This window comes from Pollicipes pollicipes, unplaced genomic scaffold (assembly GCF_011947565.3).
Source record: "Pollicipes pollicipes isolate AB1234 unplaced genomic scaffold, Ppol_2.1 Scaffold_6138;HRSCAF=7277_pilon_pilon_pilon, whole genome shotgun sequence".
Taxonomy (NCBI): domain Eukaryota; kingdom Metazoa; phylum Arthropoda; class Thecostraca; order Pollicipedomorpha; family Pollicipedidae; genus Pollicipes; species Pollicipes pollicipes.
This window is the reverse complement of record NW_023596818.1, coordinates 12973547-12989859: the sequence shown is the minus strand read 5'-3', so window position 1 is coordinate 12989859 and position 16313 is coordinate 12973547. Positions and strand designations below refer to the sequence as shown.

The 16313-nt window shown below is 56.2% G+C and overlaps 1 protein-coding gene across 1 annotated transcript; it reads right to left on the bottom strand.

The window, feature by feature from the left end:
• Positions 1-4596: 4596 nt before the first annotated feature.
• On the bottom strand, positions 4597-16185 carry LOC119105321 (WD repeat-containing protein 75). The gene is made up of 14 exons (XM_037228789.1): positions 15892-16185; positions 14341-14533; positions 13848-14158; positions 12934-12985; positions 11997-12149; positions 10841-11125; positions 10131-10315; positions 9213-9373; positions 8511-8697; positions 7484-7662; positions 6954-7108; positions 6417-6599; positions 5751-5836; positions 4597-5065 (listed from the first exon to the last, which is right to left on the bottom strand). The coding sequence occupies exons 1-14, from the start codon at positions 16017-16019 to the stop codon at positions 4921-4923; spliced, it is 2403 nt and encodes an 800-aa protein (XP_037084684.1). The 5' UTR covers positions 16020-16185; the 3' UTR covers positions 4597-4920.
• Positions 16186-16313: the final 128 nt, after the last annotated feature.

Below are 16313 nucleotides of genomic sequence, written 5' to 3'. Positions count from 1 at the left end.
GCGGCGCCAATCAACGCGATCAACAAGGAGTAGGAGGTCGGCATGCTGGAGCACTTCTGGAGGCAACTGAGACAAGACTCTGAGGTGAAAGACAGAACATCTGGTACTAGCATGATGGAGCGAATCCTGGTACGTCAAGGACGGCTCCGGCCTGGCTGTTGGTCCGCTTCGAAGAGAGCATCATCAGCCAAAGGACGGACTTCCCTTAGCCGGCCCACGCTCCTGATCTGACCTCACAGCATTGTCGCCTATGGGAGATTCTGATGTCGCAAATCAGCAGGAAGAACCCTCGGAGCCTCAGTGAGTTGAAGAGGGTCACCGGTCACGTGGCATGTTGACCTGACACGTACACCAGGACTATCGGTGAGGTGAACCAGGTGGGTAGACTTCTGCCTCCTGATGTAAAGAAGTTTTTGGGTGAGGACCAAGTGTGAATGATGCGTGACATGAATATGCGCTGGTCGGTGAGTGTGTCAGTGGTTGCTTTGCGAAGCACTTAGCAGCCGAAGCTATACGGTGTCCCCTGCTTCTCACCTTGGCGGGGAGGGCCGTGTGAGAGGCCGCCCAGTGAAACCTGCTGATGCTTTATAGCATCGTCTGCTTCTAACCTTGGCAGGAATGGTGGTGTCAGAGTCCGCTCGGGGGCGAGAGCTGCTGATGCCTTATGGCGCCACCTGCTTCTCACGTCAGGAAGGGTAGTGTGGGAGGCCGCCTGGTGAGTTTTTATATCCATATATTCATTAATACGACATGCCATCAGCTATGGACATGTTCAGTCCAGACATATTTAATGTTATCCTGCTTGCTTCTGCGAAGGCACATCTAATCTTGCTGACAACGGCGAAAATTACCTCGTCTATTTTGTAGGACAGGTGTTATTCGTCCCTACGGGCGAAGCTAATGGGAGAGCTGATGGACCTGGTTAGTTGGTTTCTTTAAAAAAAACTCGCGGCTTGCATCAAAGAGAAATCTTGTACCTTCTTTCATCTCGGGACATTAAAGCCTTCCCGATGCTTCCTGATTGTTCTGACATCCCCTGATGTGCGGTAAAGCAATCCCGTGGAAGCCATCTCTTCCGTTTACTTGTGTGCACGGTGTGAAAGTTTATTCGCGGTCCGTATGCCCCGATCAGCTATGAGTGAAACCTATTATTTAATCTGATGACTGCCAACGATGCTCCATTACCTGCGATTCGTTGAGTGATGTAAATTATTGGAACCATGACCAGTTAGCCATTGGGTATTTTTCCATTGTGTTGTCAAGTTTCAAGTCGGCGCAGTTTCGCGAAGTGAGTTGGGACTCAGCGGATCAAAAATGACAAAACATCACCCAAAATACAATAGCTATATTTATCTTCCTATTACGCGCACTTTTCAATTAGGTGTTGAAGCCCCCACCCCTCCCAACTGAGTAGGAAATTACACCCTTGGTGTTTGTATCGTATTTCCTCACGCAGCCCCCGCGTACAATATTTTTCTCCCTTCATAAGCAGCTGGTCACCTTTCCGCCCAATCAAGGTACTACTTGCATGTGGGATGCATGCCGGGCACATACTTCGAGAGGCATGTGTGGGGGTACAACGCACACACGCTCCGATCGGCGACCAGGATCCCACTGAAGCTGTGCTCACATCTCTTCTATAAGACGCAACCTGCGTCAATAGCTCGCTTGGCCCAGCAGCGCTGTCCATAGCAGATGGTAGCGCAACGGACGAGGTGCCGCGCGCTGGTACGTCTCCCCTAACCCTCTACCCCCACCTCCACCCCCGCCCCTTTACCCCCACCCCTCGCCGATGCGTGTGTCCACATCGTCATCCTCGGCACGCGCCGGGCATCGTTTTCGATGGCGGGATGGCGGGCGTCTCCGCCGCGGCCGCGCGCTCCGGGCTGCCCCGTAAACAGTGGGACGCGGCCGCCGCCGGTCGGTTTTTCCCGGTTGCGGATGCCCCCGGGGCTGGCCGAGCAGGCCCGTGGGGACACCTGACCTCTTTGCCCGCTATCGCCGCCAATCCGGCTGAGAGCGGAGCCCAGAGCCGAACGACAGCTGGCGCTCGCAAGTAGATCAGAGGCGGGGTGAATCAGGGCGGGGCTTTGGTGGCGAGGGAGAGGCTTGGAAACCTTTCAGAAGCTTTTCCGGATCTATTTGATTAGTTCCCGTTATTAAGGAGGAAAAAGCTAGCTGCTGCCCTGGATATAGTGGGCTGCGTAAATGAGACGTCTGCAGTTGACTCTGACTTCCGAGACTGGGGTCAATCTCTTGGACAGATGCCCGCCCATTGAGTGGGGTGCGGCCCAGCACACATGTCTGCAACGTTGCCGTTGGCCGTTTGTTGGTGCTAACGGCTCGCCCACAGCACTGGTCATTTGGTTCCGATAACGAAGCATGTTTCGAAGCAATTGTGATAAGGATGACAAACCACATTGGCGACTCAGAATAAAAGGAATAAAGTAAAACAAAAAGATAGGCTTGGGGCCATGGTTTCGTATTCAGTGGCATATGGTAGACTTGAGGGAATCTTATGGGGGTACGCAAGATTATGTAAGGAATAGGCAAGGTAGACCTACATGGAACACTGGTAAGTGGGCCGAGACTTGGAGGAAACCAGTTTCATTTAGCAGAAAGTAGGGGTAAAATTATGAAGAGGTAGATCCTATTCAGTCAAAGAGTAGAGAATCATTGGATTGGGCCGTCAAACGATGCTGTAGGAAATCCCTCCCTGGTAACATTTAAAATTCGTTTGGACAAGTTCTATTGGTCTTAAGATCTCAGTTAGAGCCAAATTCAGATAGGTCAGGTGGTAAGATTGGTTGCGAGCATGTGTGCGGACCCTGAGGTAGGCCAACATCGATGGGCTCTGGCGGCTCTTTTTTGGCCAGATGTCGTAACGTCTTTTTGCCTTTATGCCTGAGTCGTAAAATCCGCATGAAGGAATGGTGGCAAGTGTTTTACCATATTTTCACATCAGCATGCGATTTCAAACCACTATCCCTTAACCGCAATCCGTCGAAATGTGCGTATGTGCTGTTTGTGCCTCTTTCGGATGCCCTAGCCCCTCCCAGCCGGTCTTTTGGTTGGACGACCTGCCCCTTCCTCCCAAAGCCGGTCTTTGTCCAAATCGTCCAAAAATCGCACGATATGCCGTAAAATTGTGTATTTTGTTGGTTGTGCCAACACATGTGCCACATCTTGTCTTTGCCACCTCCGTGCAATTAGCTTTATGAAGCCTTGTCCCTTGTGTGCATGTGTGCAACGGAAGGTGGATTATCACAAGTGGCCCACCTCTCCGCAGGCACCATACAGAATATGCGCGCCATGGCGTGGACAAGATGCGTGAACAAGCGGCTGAACACCGAAGCAGGTTCACCTGCCGGCAGCCCAACCCATTCTTACGAACGGGACATGTTTCTCGCTCGCATTCCTCTCTAATAGGGGAATTACCTTCTCGCTCACGACTGTCCGATGCGTGGTGAATGACCGACCTTCCCCATACACTACGCTTCTGAAGTTGTGTCTCACAAAACGCGCGAGCATTGCTCGATCCGTAAAAACGCAGCAGTTCTTCCAAACACGTAGGAGCCGCGTTCCACGCAACGACTAAGACCTGCATGCTTACGCAGCCCATCCACGCAAAAGACCACCGTGGATCGACCCGCAATACCCTCTGCCCCGCCGCTGGCCAGGCGCCATTCACGGCATTGTGCAATTGTAGTAATGGTCGTTTCACGTGGTGCTGCTCATTAAGACCCGGTACGTCGCGGTCGACCGCAGCAAACGCGCTGGTCACACGTACGGCCAGGTCTTCACCCCCCAGCGACGGACGCCTGGAAGTGCTGCTGGGCCCAGCGATACGGCGCCTGTGCTGTGGCGACGGCCGATTGGGTGGCTCAGTTGGAATTATTTGGCCGCATTATGGCCTCGGTCACGGCCTGATCGTCTCATTTGGAGCATCGTTTGCTCCGCGCCGAGAAGTGGGTTGTTCAGTGAAGTGCCAAACATCCGGCGTCACTGGGCTCAACATGGAACAAAACATTGGAATGCGAGGTTATCAGGGCGTGCAACTCTACGCTCGCTATTATTGTTGGCTGGTTACAGCCTTCAGCTTAGGAACCACTTTTGATCAGGAACTATACGATTGGTCGCAGGCTGGTAAGAGTTAGGCGCTTTGCCAGCAGCTGCAGCCAGTGCCAACTTCCTTATTATTTCAAACTTTGTAGCAGTCCAAATGACGTCATGAAGGCTGGTGCTGACGTCAAACTAAATTTATTCTTAAACCCAAAATTGGATGTAGCGTTGGACGATTAGCACCACTGACTGCGCATCCCGGTGGTTGGGTGTTCGCCGAACGACGACCCCACGAGCGATGAATGATCAGCATTCTATAGTTACGAAGCTATGTGGCGAAATGTGCGCTGTATCTGTAGTCATCGTCGCTGTATTTGTCGTCGTCGTCGCTGTATTTGGCGTCGTGATGTGCCGGGAATGACAGATAAATTGCCTTCGGGATTTTCACAGGACTTCAGCTATGTCCCTCTAAATCAAACCCGAATGACAGCGGTAGGTGATCAACATAGTCGCCGATTCCGCCAAACGAGTCTCTCCAAGTCAATAACAATGCACCGTATATTACCATGGGCGTCCCCGCGGCGCAGGGCAGTCACGCTCAAGTCACGCCGCACCCTAGCACACCACGCATGGTCTGCACGGACAGACCACACCGCACGTATCCAACACACCCCCACCACGACCGGATGTGATGAATTCAGACCACGGAACTCTGCCAACAGCCGTGTGCTGTCCAGCCTAGGAGACATGAGTGCACCAACGCCTCGGCATTGTCCGCCGCGCCAGCCGTGCCCGCGTGTCGCCTGCAGGCCGCGCGCGCCGTGGATGGCACTGGAGTCCGCCGTGGGCCCCCGCCCGTCACACCGCGAGCCAAGACATGTCGGCGACGAGCAGGTGGTCTAGCCGAGCGTCGAGCGACGGCGCCGCGCGACCGGCAGTCGCCGTCTCCGGCGCCGCGGCTGTGTCGGCGGCCGAGGCCTCCTCCATCGGCTCGTCCGGCTCCCTGACCACGGAGGGCTCGGTCAGCGCGGTCGGCACCAGGTGGCAGCAGCAGGCAGAGCGCCCCTTGCGACCGTGTATTTGTAAGGGTGGTGATGGTCATGATTTGGGTTTGGGACGCCCGACTGCGTCACTCCTATGGTGTCTGCGTGCATTTAGAAGGAATCGTGCGTAAGTATACACGTTACGATGTCTGTGGAATTATGTGCCGGAGCAAAAACAATGTATCAGTGGAATGTTCCACGAATAACCGCTTGGCAAGCAGGAGCAATGCAGAGCCAGGGGCACAAAGGGTACAACGCCCGACTGACCCGTACGAATGGGTCAATGGTTCCTCCACAACAGCCGTAAACGGCGCAAAACACATGCCGCTTTTGAATGGCAGCACCATGAATGCATGTACAGGTCTCTCACATGTCACAAATCTTCTATGAGCTTCTATGGTAGCACCAGCCGAAATATTCCAAATCTGTACACTGAGCCGGAAGTCGCTGCAGAGCTGGGGTTGCTGATCAGACATACCCCAATCACGCGTTTCAAATATCCTCTGAAGACCGGACATCTTGCACAGAACCGTGTAAGGTCGCTGTAATGTATCGGGAAGCCCTGGGCTGCAGCCCATACCCTGGGCACAGCATCGGCGCCCTCGTTCGGTGCAGCCAGTCACAGTCCGGCCACACAGTTCTCACCTGTCTCTGGGATACAGCATGGCCTCCAGGAACGGCGAACAGAGCCGAGTGAGCGGCGGTAGGGTGTGGCTCGGCGCCTCCAGCATCTGCACCGCACGGAAAACCCAGTCACGCACGGGACACACGTGCGGCTCTGGGCCGCTCCCAGTCACGCACGGGACACACGTGCGACTCTGAGCTGCTCCCGGTCACGCAGGGGACACACGTGCGGCTCTGGGCCGCTCCCAGTCACGCACGGGACACACGTGCGACTCTGAGCTGCTCTCGGTCACGCAGGGGACACACGTGCGGCTCTGGGTGGCTTCCGGTCACGCATAGTACACACGTGCGACTCTCTGCCTTCGACTGCACCGCACACAACCGACCACACGTCGAACCTGTCCGACACGAGATTAACGAAAGGGAGCTGGGAGAACTGCAACTACAACCCCTGCAGCAGCGAATACTGTTGCTGATGCTACTCCAAGTGTTTACCAGACCGAGAGCAGGGAGACAAGAATGGCATTCTTCGGATGCTACTCCAAGTGTCTACCAGATCGAAAGCAGGGAGGCCGGAATAACATTCTTGGGACGTACGCATCTTGCCACACAGCTGCCACCTCACTATAGCGCAGACCGACGTCAATGCCGGACGAGTATACAGCCGCGTCCGTCACTCCTACGCACCTCTAGCATCTGCTGGAGGCCGGGCGTGACCTCCGACTGTGAGCTCAGCTGGCCCGGGGTGACCGCCGAGCGGCGCTGCTCGGCCACCAGTGCCGAGAACGGCGTCGGCGTCACGTGACCGCTGATGACGTCACCGGCGGTGGGGACGGCGTCCGCCCCGGGCAGGTCCAGCGTGTGCAGGGCCTGGGGTATGCAAAGCTGGTTAGTCGAGTGGGGAGAGCGCCAGATATTTTGGAGGGCAGAGGCGGCAATGGCACAAATTTGTAAGCGGACGCATGTCTTTACAAGTGAAAGTTGTAGATATTCAGAAGATTCTAAGACACCTCTCGAGACACCTTCATAAAAACGGTATCCGTCCCCCCAAAAAATCGACAGCTGAATTTCTGTGCTCGTGGCCAAAACTTTTCGATGGTGGAATTATTCAAGCGCGGCAGTCCACGCACACATCTCACGTTCATTCCATTTTCCTCCTGCCAACGACGCCTCACACACTCCACCAAACACCAGCGGCTCCCAACCCGCGGTCCTGACCCCCACCTGCTGGTCGTTGAGGAAGAACAGCTGGGAGGCGCGCTGCCACTGGGGCAGCTCCGGGCGCGGGCTCTTGTGCGGCACGAAGCAGGCGGCCGAGACGCGCCGCCCCAGCGCCGCCTGGTGCACCGGCCGCGTACTACTCGGCCGGAACACAAACACTGCCGGACGGCCCCCAGCGGCGTGAGACCACGCACGGACGGAGCGGGCGGTCCGTGTGTGGGAGCGGGCGGCCTGCTGTCACTCTAGGGCCCCGGGACGACGCGGCAAGCACACGGCGTTGGGGTCAGAGGTGGCTGAGACCAGTGCCAGTATCACAAACCCACGTCTGGCATTGAATGAGCTCGTGGTCTACATTTTTGTCTGGAAAATCCTGACAGTGGCTTGCCAGTCACTTGGCGCATGTCGATTGCTGTAGACATAATGCCAGGCCGAAAACCATGTGCGTTCAACACTTTGGCACCAGAGGCATTCAACCGAGGACCGCGATCCGACGACAGCTGCTGCCCCCTATCTCACCACCTCACCCCACTGACCTTTGTTGGTGGCGCTGAACGCGGCCATATACTCGGAGCCTGGGTCAGGGATGAGGAGCGTGACCCGCAGGTCGATCCGGGCGGTCAGGGTCAACGTCTCCAGGTTCCACACACGCAGACCGGAGTCAGCGCGGGCCACCAACAGATGGCAGCACTGGCCGCGTCCAAACACCACCTGCCTGTGGGGCGGGAGCGAACCGCGGAGGTTAGCGAGCGGCAGCCGAGGGCCACAGAGGCGTGCAACGTACTGAGGGGAGGCGAGATCACGTGAAACAGCACCGACAGCATGTATGAGAAGGCAGGACAGTTCAGCCAACTTTCTAGCTGAAACAGATGAATGGTGTGTGAAAGCCCGAAACAAAACATGCACAATTATAGTAGCTTAGACAAAAGCATGAGGCAGCCGAGCGTTTCTCGGACCAGACATCAGAATGGGAACTCATAGAATGCTGCAAAAGATATCTTTCCCATCTCCCACACGACAGAACAGCTGAGTCCTTATCCACCTGGCATCAGTGCCAGCTCCTCACATCTGGACAACACAGAGCCCCCACAGCTGGACAGCACAACATCCTCACAGCTGGACTATACAGAGCCCCACAGCTGGACAGCACTGAGTCCTCACGCCTGGACCACACAGAACCTCCACGGCTGGACTGTGCAGAGGTTCCACAACTGGACAGTACAGAGTCCTCACAGCTGGACAAGACAGAGTCCTCATACCTGGACAGCACAGAGCCTCAATAGCTGGAAGCCACAGAACCCTCACATCTGGACAGCATAGAGCCCCCAGCTGGACAGTACGGAGCCCACCACGGCTGGACCATAGAGAGCACCCACAGCTGGACAACACAGAGCCTCCACAGCTGGACAGTACAGGGCATCTACAGCTGGATAGCACAGAGCTCTCACAGCACAGAGCCCCCACAGCTGGATAGCACAGAGCCCTATAGCTGGACAGCACAGAGCCCTGCAGCTGGGCAGCACAGAGCTGAGCTGGACAGCACAGATCCCTCGCGATGCTCACCGGACGTCATCGCGCAGTGTGACGTTGCTGAGCGTGTGCAGCAGCAGGTTGCGGTCAGGCGCCCAGACGGTGACGGCCGCCGCGAAGCCGACCGCCAGCCGGGCGCCGTCGGCCGAGAAGGCGGCACAACCGGCCGGCAGGCGACGGTGGGAGCCCACTGCGTCACAGCTCCAGCAGCTCTTGCTGCCTGCCGGGTCAGGTCAGATCGGGTCAAATCAGATCAGGTCAGGTCAGGCGAGGGCAGGGCAGGGCAGGGCAGGGGAGGTCAGGTCAGGTCAGGTCAGGTCAGGTCAGGCCAGGTCAGGTCAGGCCAGACCAGGCCAAGCCAGGGCAGGGCGGGGCAGGGCAGGGTGGGTCGCGCAATGGTTTCACCAGCACTCGAATTTCAACGGATAACGTCAGGCGAGGTAGCAGCAGCTCCCACCGTACTTGTTCCGCGCCAGGTAAGGCTCTGTCATGTCGTAACTCCCCGAAATATACTCTCCCGCGGGTTTGGTCGGTTCAAGAATCAAACGCAATCTCAATTGTTACGGATGCAGCGAACCACACACTGATCATTCGCAAAGCAAAGCACATTCAAACAAACAAGATTCCAATCAATAAAAACATCCTGCCATTCCGGAGCTGATGCGGCGTAATTATCATGAACAGAGCGTGCACGCGTAATGACACGACACACCAGCAACGCTCGCCCCAACGTACTGTAGATGTCCGAGTCATCGACCAGACACCAGTACTTGATGGCGCCGTCGGTGCCGGTGGTGACCGCCAGAGGCGCCACCTTCGCGTCGGGGCCCGGCTGGAACTCCAGCGCCGTCAGTGTGCTGTCGTGGGGGTCGTCCACGCAAGTGTTCAGCGCGTAACTGCAACAGAGCCCGGGTCAACGACGCCGTCCACACGCGTGGTCGGGACGACCTGACACTGGAGGGCAGACCAACGACGCACGTGTTCGGCGGGAGGCTGGAATGGAGACGAAGGTCAGGGATGGTCACCAGAGCAGGTTTCACAAACAACAGGATGCGTGGGTTACTTATATGCCTGTGTGCGCATATGGGCGCTGTAGATGGTCAGACGAGGATGAAAGATGGTGGCAGAGACCGCTGTGGGAACAGCATTCCTCAGACACATTGGGGCGCGACCAACAAAATGGACCACATATGACTGATGTTGTGACTGGCTGTACACGAACGAATGCAACGAGAAAAGCCAAATACGCAATCATCGGACTTCATCGTTGCGGCCATATGTAGCGCCAAAACAAACAAGTGCCAACACCCATCAGGAGGCTCGCACTGTCAATACCAGCAACACTTTAGAGTTCATTGGTGTCGTCAGCTATTTGTTTTCGTACACGATTAACGTTAAGAGCAAATAAATATGATAACACGTGGAAAAATCATCGAAAACCAAAACACGCAGGACAATCCGATATAACGTTACGAAAAAGGAAACAGCAGCTAAGCGAAAACAAAAGCACTGGCACTGCAGAGAATTATATCCATTCTAGCATCCAGCTTCACGAAGCTTTACGAAGCCCCGCAGCAGCTGACAGCCCCCGGTGGCCGAGAGAGGGCGCTGCTGGAGCCGGTGAGTCAGCCCGCCACCGGCGGTGTGGCTCACCTCTGCTGCACCGCGTCGAAGCGCCAGAACTTGAGCCGCCGCTCGGGCGTCGTCCGGCCGTCGTCGCGCTCCTCCAGCGTGGCCATCCAGCCGCCGTCTGACGTCACCGCCGCGCGCGTGACGTCACACGTGACCGGCGCGCCCGTCCGCTCGCGCGTCAGGTAGTTGGTCTGCACCACGTCGATCTGGGGGCGGGCGGGGGGCCGGTTCGGGAGGCTGAGGCACGTGCGGTGGTCAGGCGATGATTTGGCTCAGCCGGCGTCCCATGGACGGGATCTGATGACATAGGGCGTCTGCTATCGCCAGCCAGAGTAACATTGGAAGAGCATGGAGCGCCACTTTCGCATCTGGGTGACTGCACAGATGACAGTAATTCAGATGCAGTGCTCAGGGTGGGATTCGGTATACAACAGTAATTATTTTCAGGATTAGTCTTAAACAACATACCTGATAACAAAACGACAAGCCACTCCGTACTACGAAGCCCGAGCATACAGACCAAACTTACTCAGAAACAGAGAACACCATGCCTGCAAACTCGCCCACGCAAACCCTCTCGCGTACCAGCCACGCTGCTGTGCTTGTCAACGGCCACCAGCCGCGCAAATGGCACTGTGACCTGGAAGCTCGGGCGCATGTCGTCCGCGCACGGCTCACGGCTCACTCCCCCTCCCCGCCGCCCCCCCCCCCCCCCCCCGACCGGCACTCACGCTGTAGAGGTCGCGCCGGTCGTGCGGCGAGAACAGCTGCAGGTGGCCGACGGCGCCGTTCAGCAGCAGCGCGCCGCAGCGAGGCTCCAGCACCAGGCCGGTGGCCGGGCCGGCGCCGGCGCCCCAGCTGAGGCCGCGGATCAGCTGCGTCACCTGGCGCTGGGCGCTCACCAGCCGAATCACTGCCGGGAGAGGGGGCAGGTCAGAGGCGGCGATGATGTGAGGCGTCACCACACCGCCGACGCCCCGGGTCGCCAGGGAGCCCGCGTGCAGGGCGTGTGCTCGCTGCGGACGAGCGATGGGCCACGACGGTGTCCGCAGGAGGTGACGCCTAGCCAAACATTCGGATACGGCTTAGTTAAAAAGAAACGGCAATCGATATCAGCCGTCATCATCAGCGTGTGGCATGACCTCATCCGCCGTGCCTGGCGTGTGACATGACATCCCCCACCGTCCCCAGCGTGTCACATCATCTCTCCCACCATGCCCGGCGTGTGACATGACATCCCCACCGTCCCCAGCGTGTACATCATCTCCCCACCGCCTGCCCGGCGTGTGACATCATCTCTCCCACCGTGCCCGGCGTGTGACGTGACATCCCCCACCGTCCCGCGTGTCACATCATCTCTCCCACCGTCCCCAGCGTGTTACATCATCTCTCCCACCGTGCCCGGCGTGTGAAGTGACATCCCCCACCGTCCCCAGCGTGTTACATCATCTCTCCCACCGTCCCCGGCGGTGTGACATGACATCCCCCACCGTCCCCCAGCGTGTTACATCATCTCTCCCACCGTGCCCGGCGTGTGACTGACATCCCCCATCGTCCCCAGCGTGTACTCATCTCTCCCACCGTGCCCGGCGTGTGACATGACATCCCCCACCGTCCCCGCGTGTACATCATCTCTCCCACCGTGCCCGGCGTGTGACGTGACATCCCCCGCCGTCCCCAGCGTGTCACATCATCTCTCCCACCGTCCCCAGCGGTGACACTGACATCCCCCACCGTCCCCAGAGTGTTAATCATCTCTCCCACCGTGCCCGGCGTGTGACATGACGTCCCCCAACCGTCCCCAGCGTGTTACAATCTCTCCAACCGTGCCCGGCGTGTGACATCATCTCTCCCACCGTGCCCGGCGTGTGACATCACCTCACCCACCGTTGTCGGCGTGTGACGTGGCACCAGCTGGTTGTCGGGCGAGACCGTGACGTGGCGGATGGGCATACCAAGACGCGGCAGGAAGGCGGGCTGCTCGTCCTGGCCGTGCCAGTACACCAGCACGCACTCTCTCCGCCACTCACCAGGTACGTCCTGCCCGGCGAACAGGGCCGAGGCAGGGTCAGCTCATCAGATGAGACAGCCGGCAGTCAAGATCATAACAGCTCATTAGACGGTGAGGCCGGCAGTCAAGGTCAAAAGCTCATCAGATGAGAAGGCCGGTAGTCCAGGTCACAACAGCTCATCAGATGAGACGGCCGGCAGTCCAGGTCACAACAGCTCATCCGACGAGAAGGCCGGCGGTCACGGTCACAACGGCTCTTCTTTCTCAGCGGTATTGCGGCTAAACAGTCAAAGAACGAGTTGTGGACACCATGCATTACAAACGCGCTTGACAACATGAGGGAAGTCAAGCCAAATAAATATGTTTGACTTTCAGGTGTCTAAACACTGCATCATCCCCGCTGACCCCAGGCGCTTAACGCTCAACGGCTTGTCCCAGGATCGGCGCTCGACACTCGTGATTCCGGGCGTTTACAATTTTAACGGACACTTGGGGATCACAAAGACCGGCAGTGCTGTGTGTCGTTATCACACTGTAGCTATCGCTCATCTGCGTCGTCACGCTATCAGCAATAGGCCTGCGATCTTCTCCCCTTCCCCTCGCGTGCCTGATGGAGAAGACCACCCCACCCCTCCCAAACCCGGCCCTGTAGCGACAAACGCCCTGGAGCGCGCCTCACCCTCGGGAGAGAAGCTGACGCTGGGCAGCGGCAGCGTGTGCCAGTGGAGCACGGAGAGGACGGGTGGCGTCGGCCAGCAGGCGGCGCCACAGAGCAGCAGCCGGCCGCTGGCGTCGCCGGCCGCTACCGCCGGCTCCGTCGGTGACACGCCAGGCAGGTGAAGGGACGGGCGCTGTCCGATCGCAGCTGTCGGCGCGCCGAGGAGGCGTCAGGCGGCGGAGGAGTCAGGCGGCGGAGGAAGCGTCAGGCCGCGGAGAGTCAGGCGCGCCGAGGAGGCGTCAGGCGGCGGAGGAGTCAGGCGGCGGAGGAAGCGTCAGGCCGCGGAGGAGTCAGGCGCGCCGAGGAGGCGTCAGGCGGCGGAGGAGTCAGGCGGCGGAGGAAGCGTCAGGCGGCGGAGGAGTCAGGCGCGCCGAGGAGGCGTCAGGCGGCGGAGGAGTCAGGCGGCGGAGGAAGCGTCAGGCCGCGGAGGAGTCAGGCGGCGGAGGAAGCGTCAGGCGCGGAGGAGTCAGGCGGCGGAGGAAGCGTCAGGCCGCGGAGGAGTCAGGCGGCGGAGGAAGCGTCAGGCCGCGGGAGGAGTCAGGCGGCGCCGAGGAGGCGTCAGGCGGCGGAGGAGTCAGGCGGCGGAGGAAGCGTCAGGCGGCGACGAGGCCGGCCGCGCCGTGGCCTGGCTGGCTGCAGGTGCGCGCGGGCGAAATGTGCGTGCGGACAGAGGCACATTACCGAGGTCTTCAATCACGGAGGTGCGTGAACAACGTCGTCGAAATGGGCATTAATGATGCATAATTGGTCTCACGTGAAATACGTTGATTTCGCAGTACGAAATCGGCCATTAAACATAGTATCAGGCACTGAAAATGATATGATGATGCCTGGGAATTTGATTGCGACCTTGACAAGGTCCAAAACGTAATGCATGCTGCATGCAATGCTCAACATGTTTTTGCATTTGGCCTTATGGTGGTATCCATATATATGATGAGGTGAGGTATCCATAACAGAACGACGATTCCGTATTTGCATTCGTAGCGCAGTCAGTGCGTTCACTTACGTGTTGTACTGATGTGTTTTGGCGCTCTCTTTCTGCCACAGGTTGCGCACAAGAATGGTGTCGGCCTTGACCAGTGCTGCCACCATGCGGCCGTCGCCGCCGAACGCCACCTCCCATCTGCCGGCGGTGCCTCGCCGCACACCCCGCACCACCTCCTGGGCGAGCGTGGCGTTCTTGACGGGCCGCACGAGATCGGCCGAGTCGTCCGTGCCGGACCGGCGCAGCAGAACGTACGGCTCGACAGCGCCGGCCGGCCGCAACAGGCCCACCATCGCGCTGCCATCTGACGTCAGCGCGGCGAAGCTGCGTTTCTGAAACGTGCCGGTGCTGATTGAGTTGCACGTTCACCAGTGAGGCACAACGTACACTTCGCGCAAAGTGCTGTAAGTTAGCAAGCAAAGTCGCCTTGTAAAATGGCGTTACGTAACTACTGAAGGATTAGCTTCACGGCAACAATGGAACAGAGCGCTGAAAGAAACTAAAAGCTACCGACCTTCAGTGATGTCCCCAGGGGGAAGTCCCACAGGATGATATTGGCTTCACTGTCACAAGTTGTGACATGGCGATGATTCGAGGCGTCAGGATACACTGCCACTATTGGTGACTTGGTCTCCAGAAGATGAGCCAATTCGCCCGTTGCAGCATTGTAAGCATGAACCTTTCCATCATTGACAACAAACAAGAACCTGTGAAGAAGAGCAATTGGTCACTGAAAGAATACAGACATTAGCTGAAGTGGGAAAAATTTAGCTTTTAGAAGGATTAAGGCGAGGTATAAGTATCATGGATGGATGAAATGTTCGGACATCGGCCTCGTCTTGCGTGTTAGTATGAACACAGCATTTCGGCCACTGAACTCTTCGACAACCATCTCCAGTGTCATTAAGTCCTTAGAAGGTTTGGGTAATGTTTGGCTTTCAGCCATGTACCATCACAATCTGAATTATCTCCTTGAAGACTCTGGATTATGGTGGGCTGGTTATGCTGTGCAGGAAGGATGATCCATCTCGGTTAGCTCAGTCAGTAGACCACCAAACTCTTTAAATGGAAAGACCCTAGTTTGAAATCCAGTAATTCCAAGGAGGTCATTTGGGCTGTGACACCTACCTGGCTGAAACCTAATCATCACCCAGTCACACTTACTGCTTCATAACACCTGTGAATGGTTGGAGAGTTCGCTGGCTGAAATACTGAACACATGCTAACACTTCCAAAAAGGACAAGTGTCTTGAACTATTATTCCAAACATGGGTAGAATTTAGCTACTGCATAAAATTATACCTGTTAGGTTTACTTTGACTTTGTGCAATGTAAAACCCCTTGTATACTGATGAACTCTGGGTAACAGCAAACAGGTTGGTAAAGAATCATTGCAGAGTTAAGGGAAAAATTAATATGTGCAAGAAACATAGCAATCAAAATACAGATAATTCTCTTAAGCAAGTACATGCTTCCTTACTGTAAGTTAACACCACTTCACATTGGTCTTGGGCATATTGGTCCAATGCCACTTTGCATTGGTCCTGGTCATCCATAGATGTAAAGCTGCCCCCCAACCAACTAATCAGCAAAAAATCCACCCAGTGCTCAGATACCTACAATGATTGGCATTAAACCTTGTGTGACCCAACCCAGGCTAAAATGCTTTTTGAAGGATTTTTGTCTGAAAGTTCATTAACAGCATCTCAATTCCTTGAAGCATTACTTATTGAGCAATAGAAGTGATGTTGCCTTGCTACAATACCCAGAGGGCTGAAATGGGTCAGGGTCAAAGGGCAACCTATTGACACCAATTAACTGCCTGCAGGAACTGCCTCAAAGCCAAGATCCTGGTAGTTAATTCATGTTTACATCCTGCACACCCTGCTGGATAAACTTTGGAGGACTGGAGCTGAAACTATTGTCATGCACATGGAAGAATTTGGTATGTATATTTCTTGCAGCCTGGCCCATATGCACAAGGGAGCATTCAGTTACATCACAAATTGCCTACACAAATTTGACCAAAAATTGACGAGGCAAAACAAATAAAACATCAACTTACTTTGAGCCTGCACTGAAGACAGGCTTGTCATCCACAATGCTTCCACCTGCGATTTTCATTTCTTCTAGACCGCCCTGTTGAACTCCCATGCTAACGTCCGAGCTTGAAGTGATCTTGGATTCTTTCATAGCGTTAAGCAACTTTCTAGACACAATGAAACACAAACTACTGTCATTCACGTGAAATGCAAACTTACAAACTCGACTCACTCAAAAAGTGTGCATGCCAACAAGCCGAGCTAAATACATCACATCAGCAAATCGCGCCCCAAAACCACAGTCCCCTAGAACGCAATCACCAACATGTGTCTAAAATGCATTATTTTGGAACACGCCGCCGCGTCGTTCCACGTCATTTGTGCGCATGGTAAGCTTCAGAAGGCGTAGGCTTTTATTGGGGATGGATTTCAGAAGAAAAAATAT

Coding starts and splice junctions, on each gene's coding strand:
- LOC119105321 (XM_037228789.1), bottom strand. CDS start 16,019: ATGAAAGAATCCAAGATCACTTCAAGCTCGGACGTTAGCATGGGAGTT. Junction 14,534..15,891: donor GTCTTCAGTGCAGGCTCAAA/GTAAGTTGATGT, acceptor TCTTCTTCACAG/GTTCTTGTTTGTTGTCAATG. Junction 11,126..11,996: donor CACGTCACACGCCGACAACG/GTGGGTGAGGTG, acceptor GCTCGTCCGCAG/CGAGCACACGCCCTGCACGC.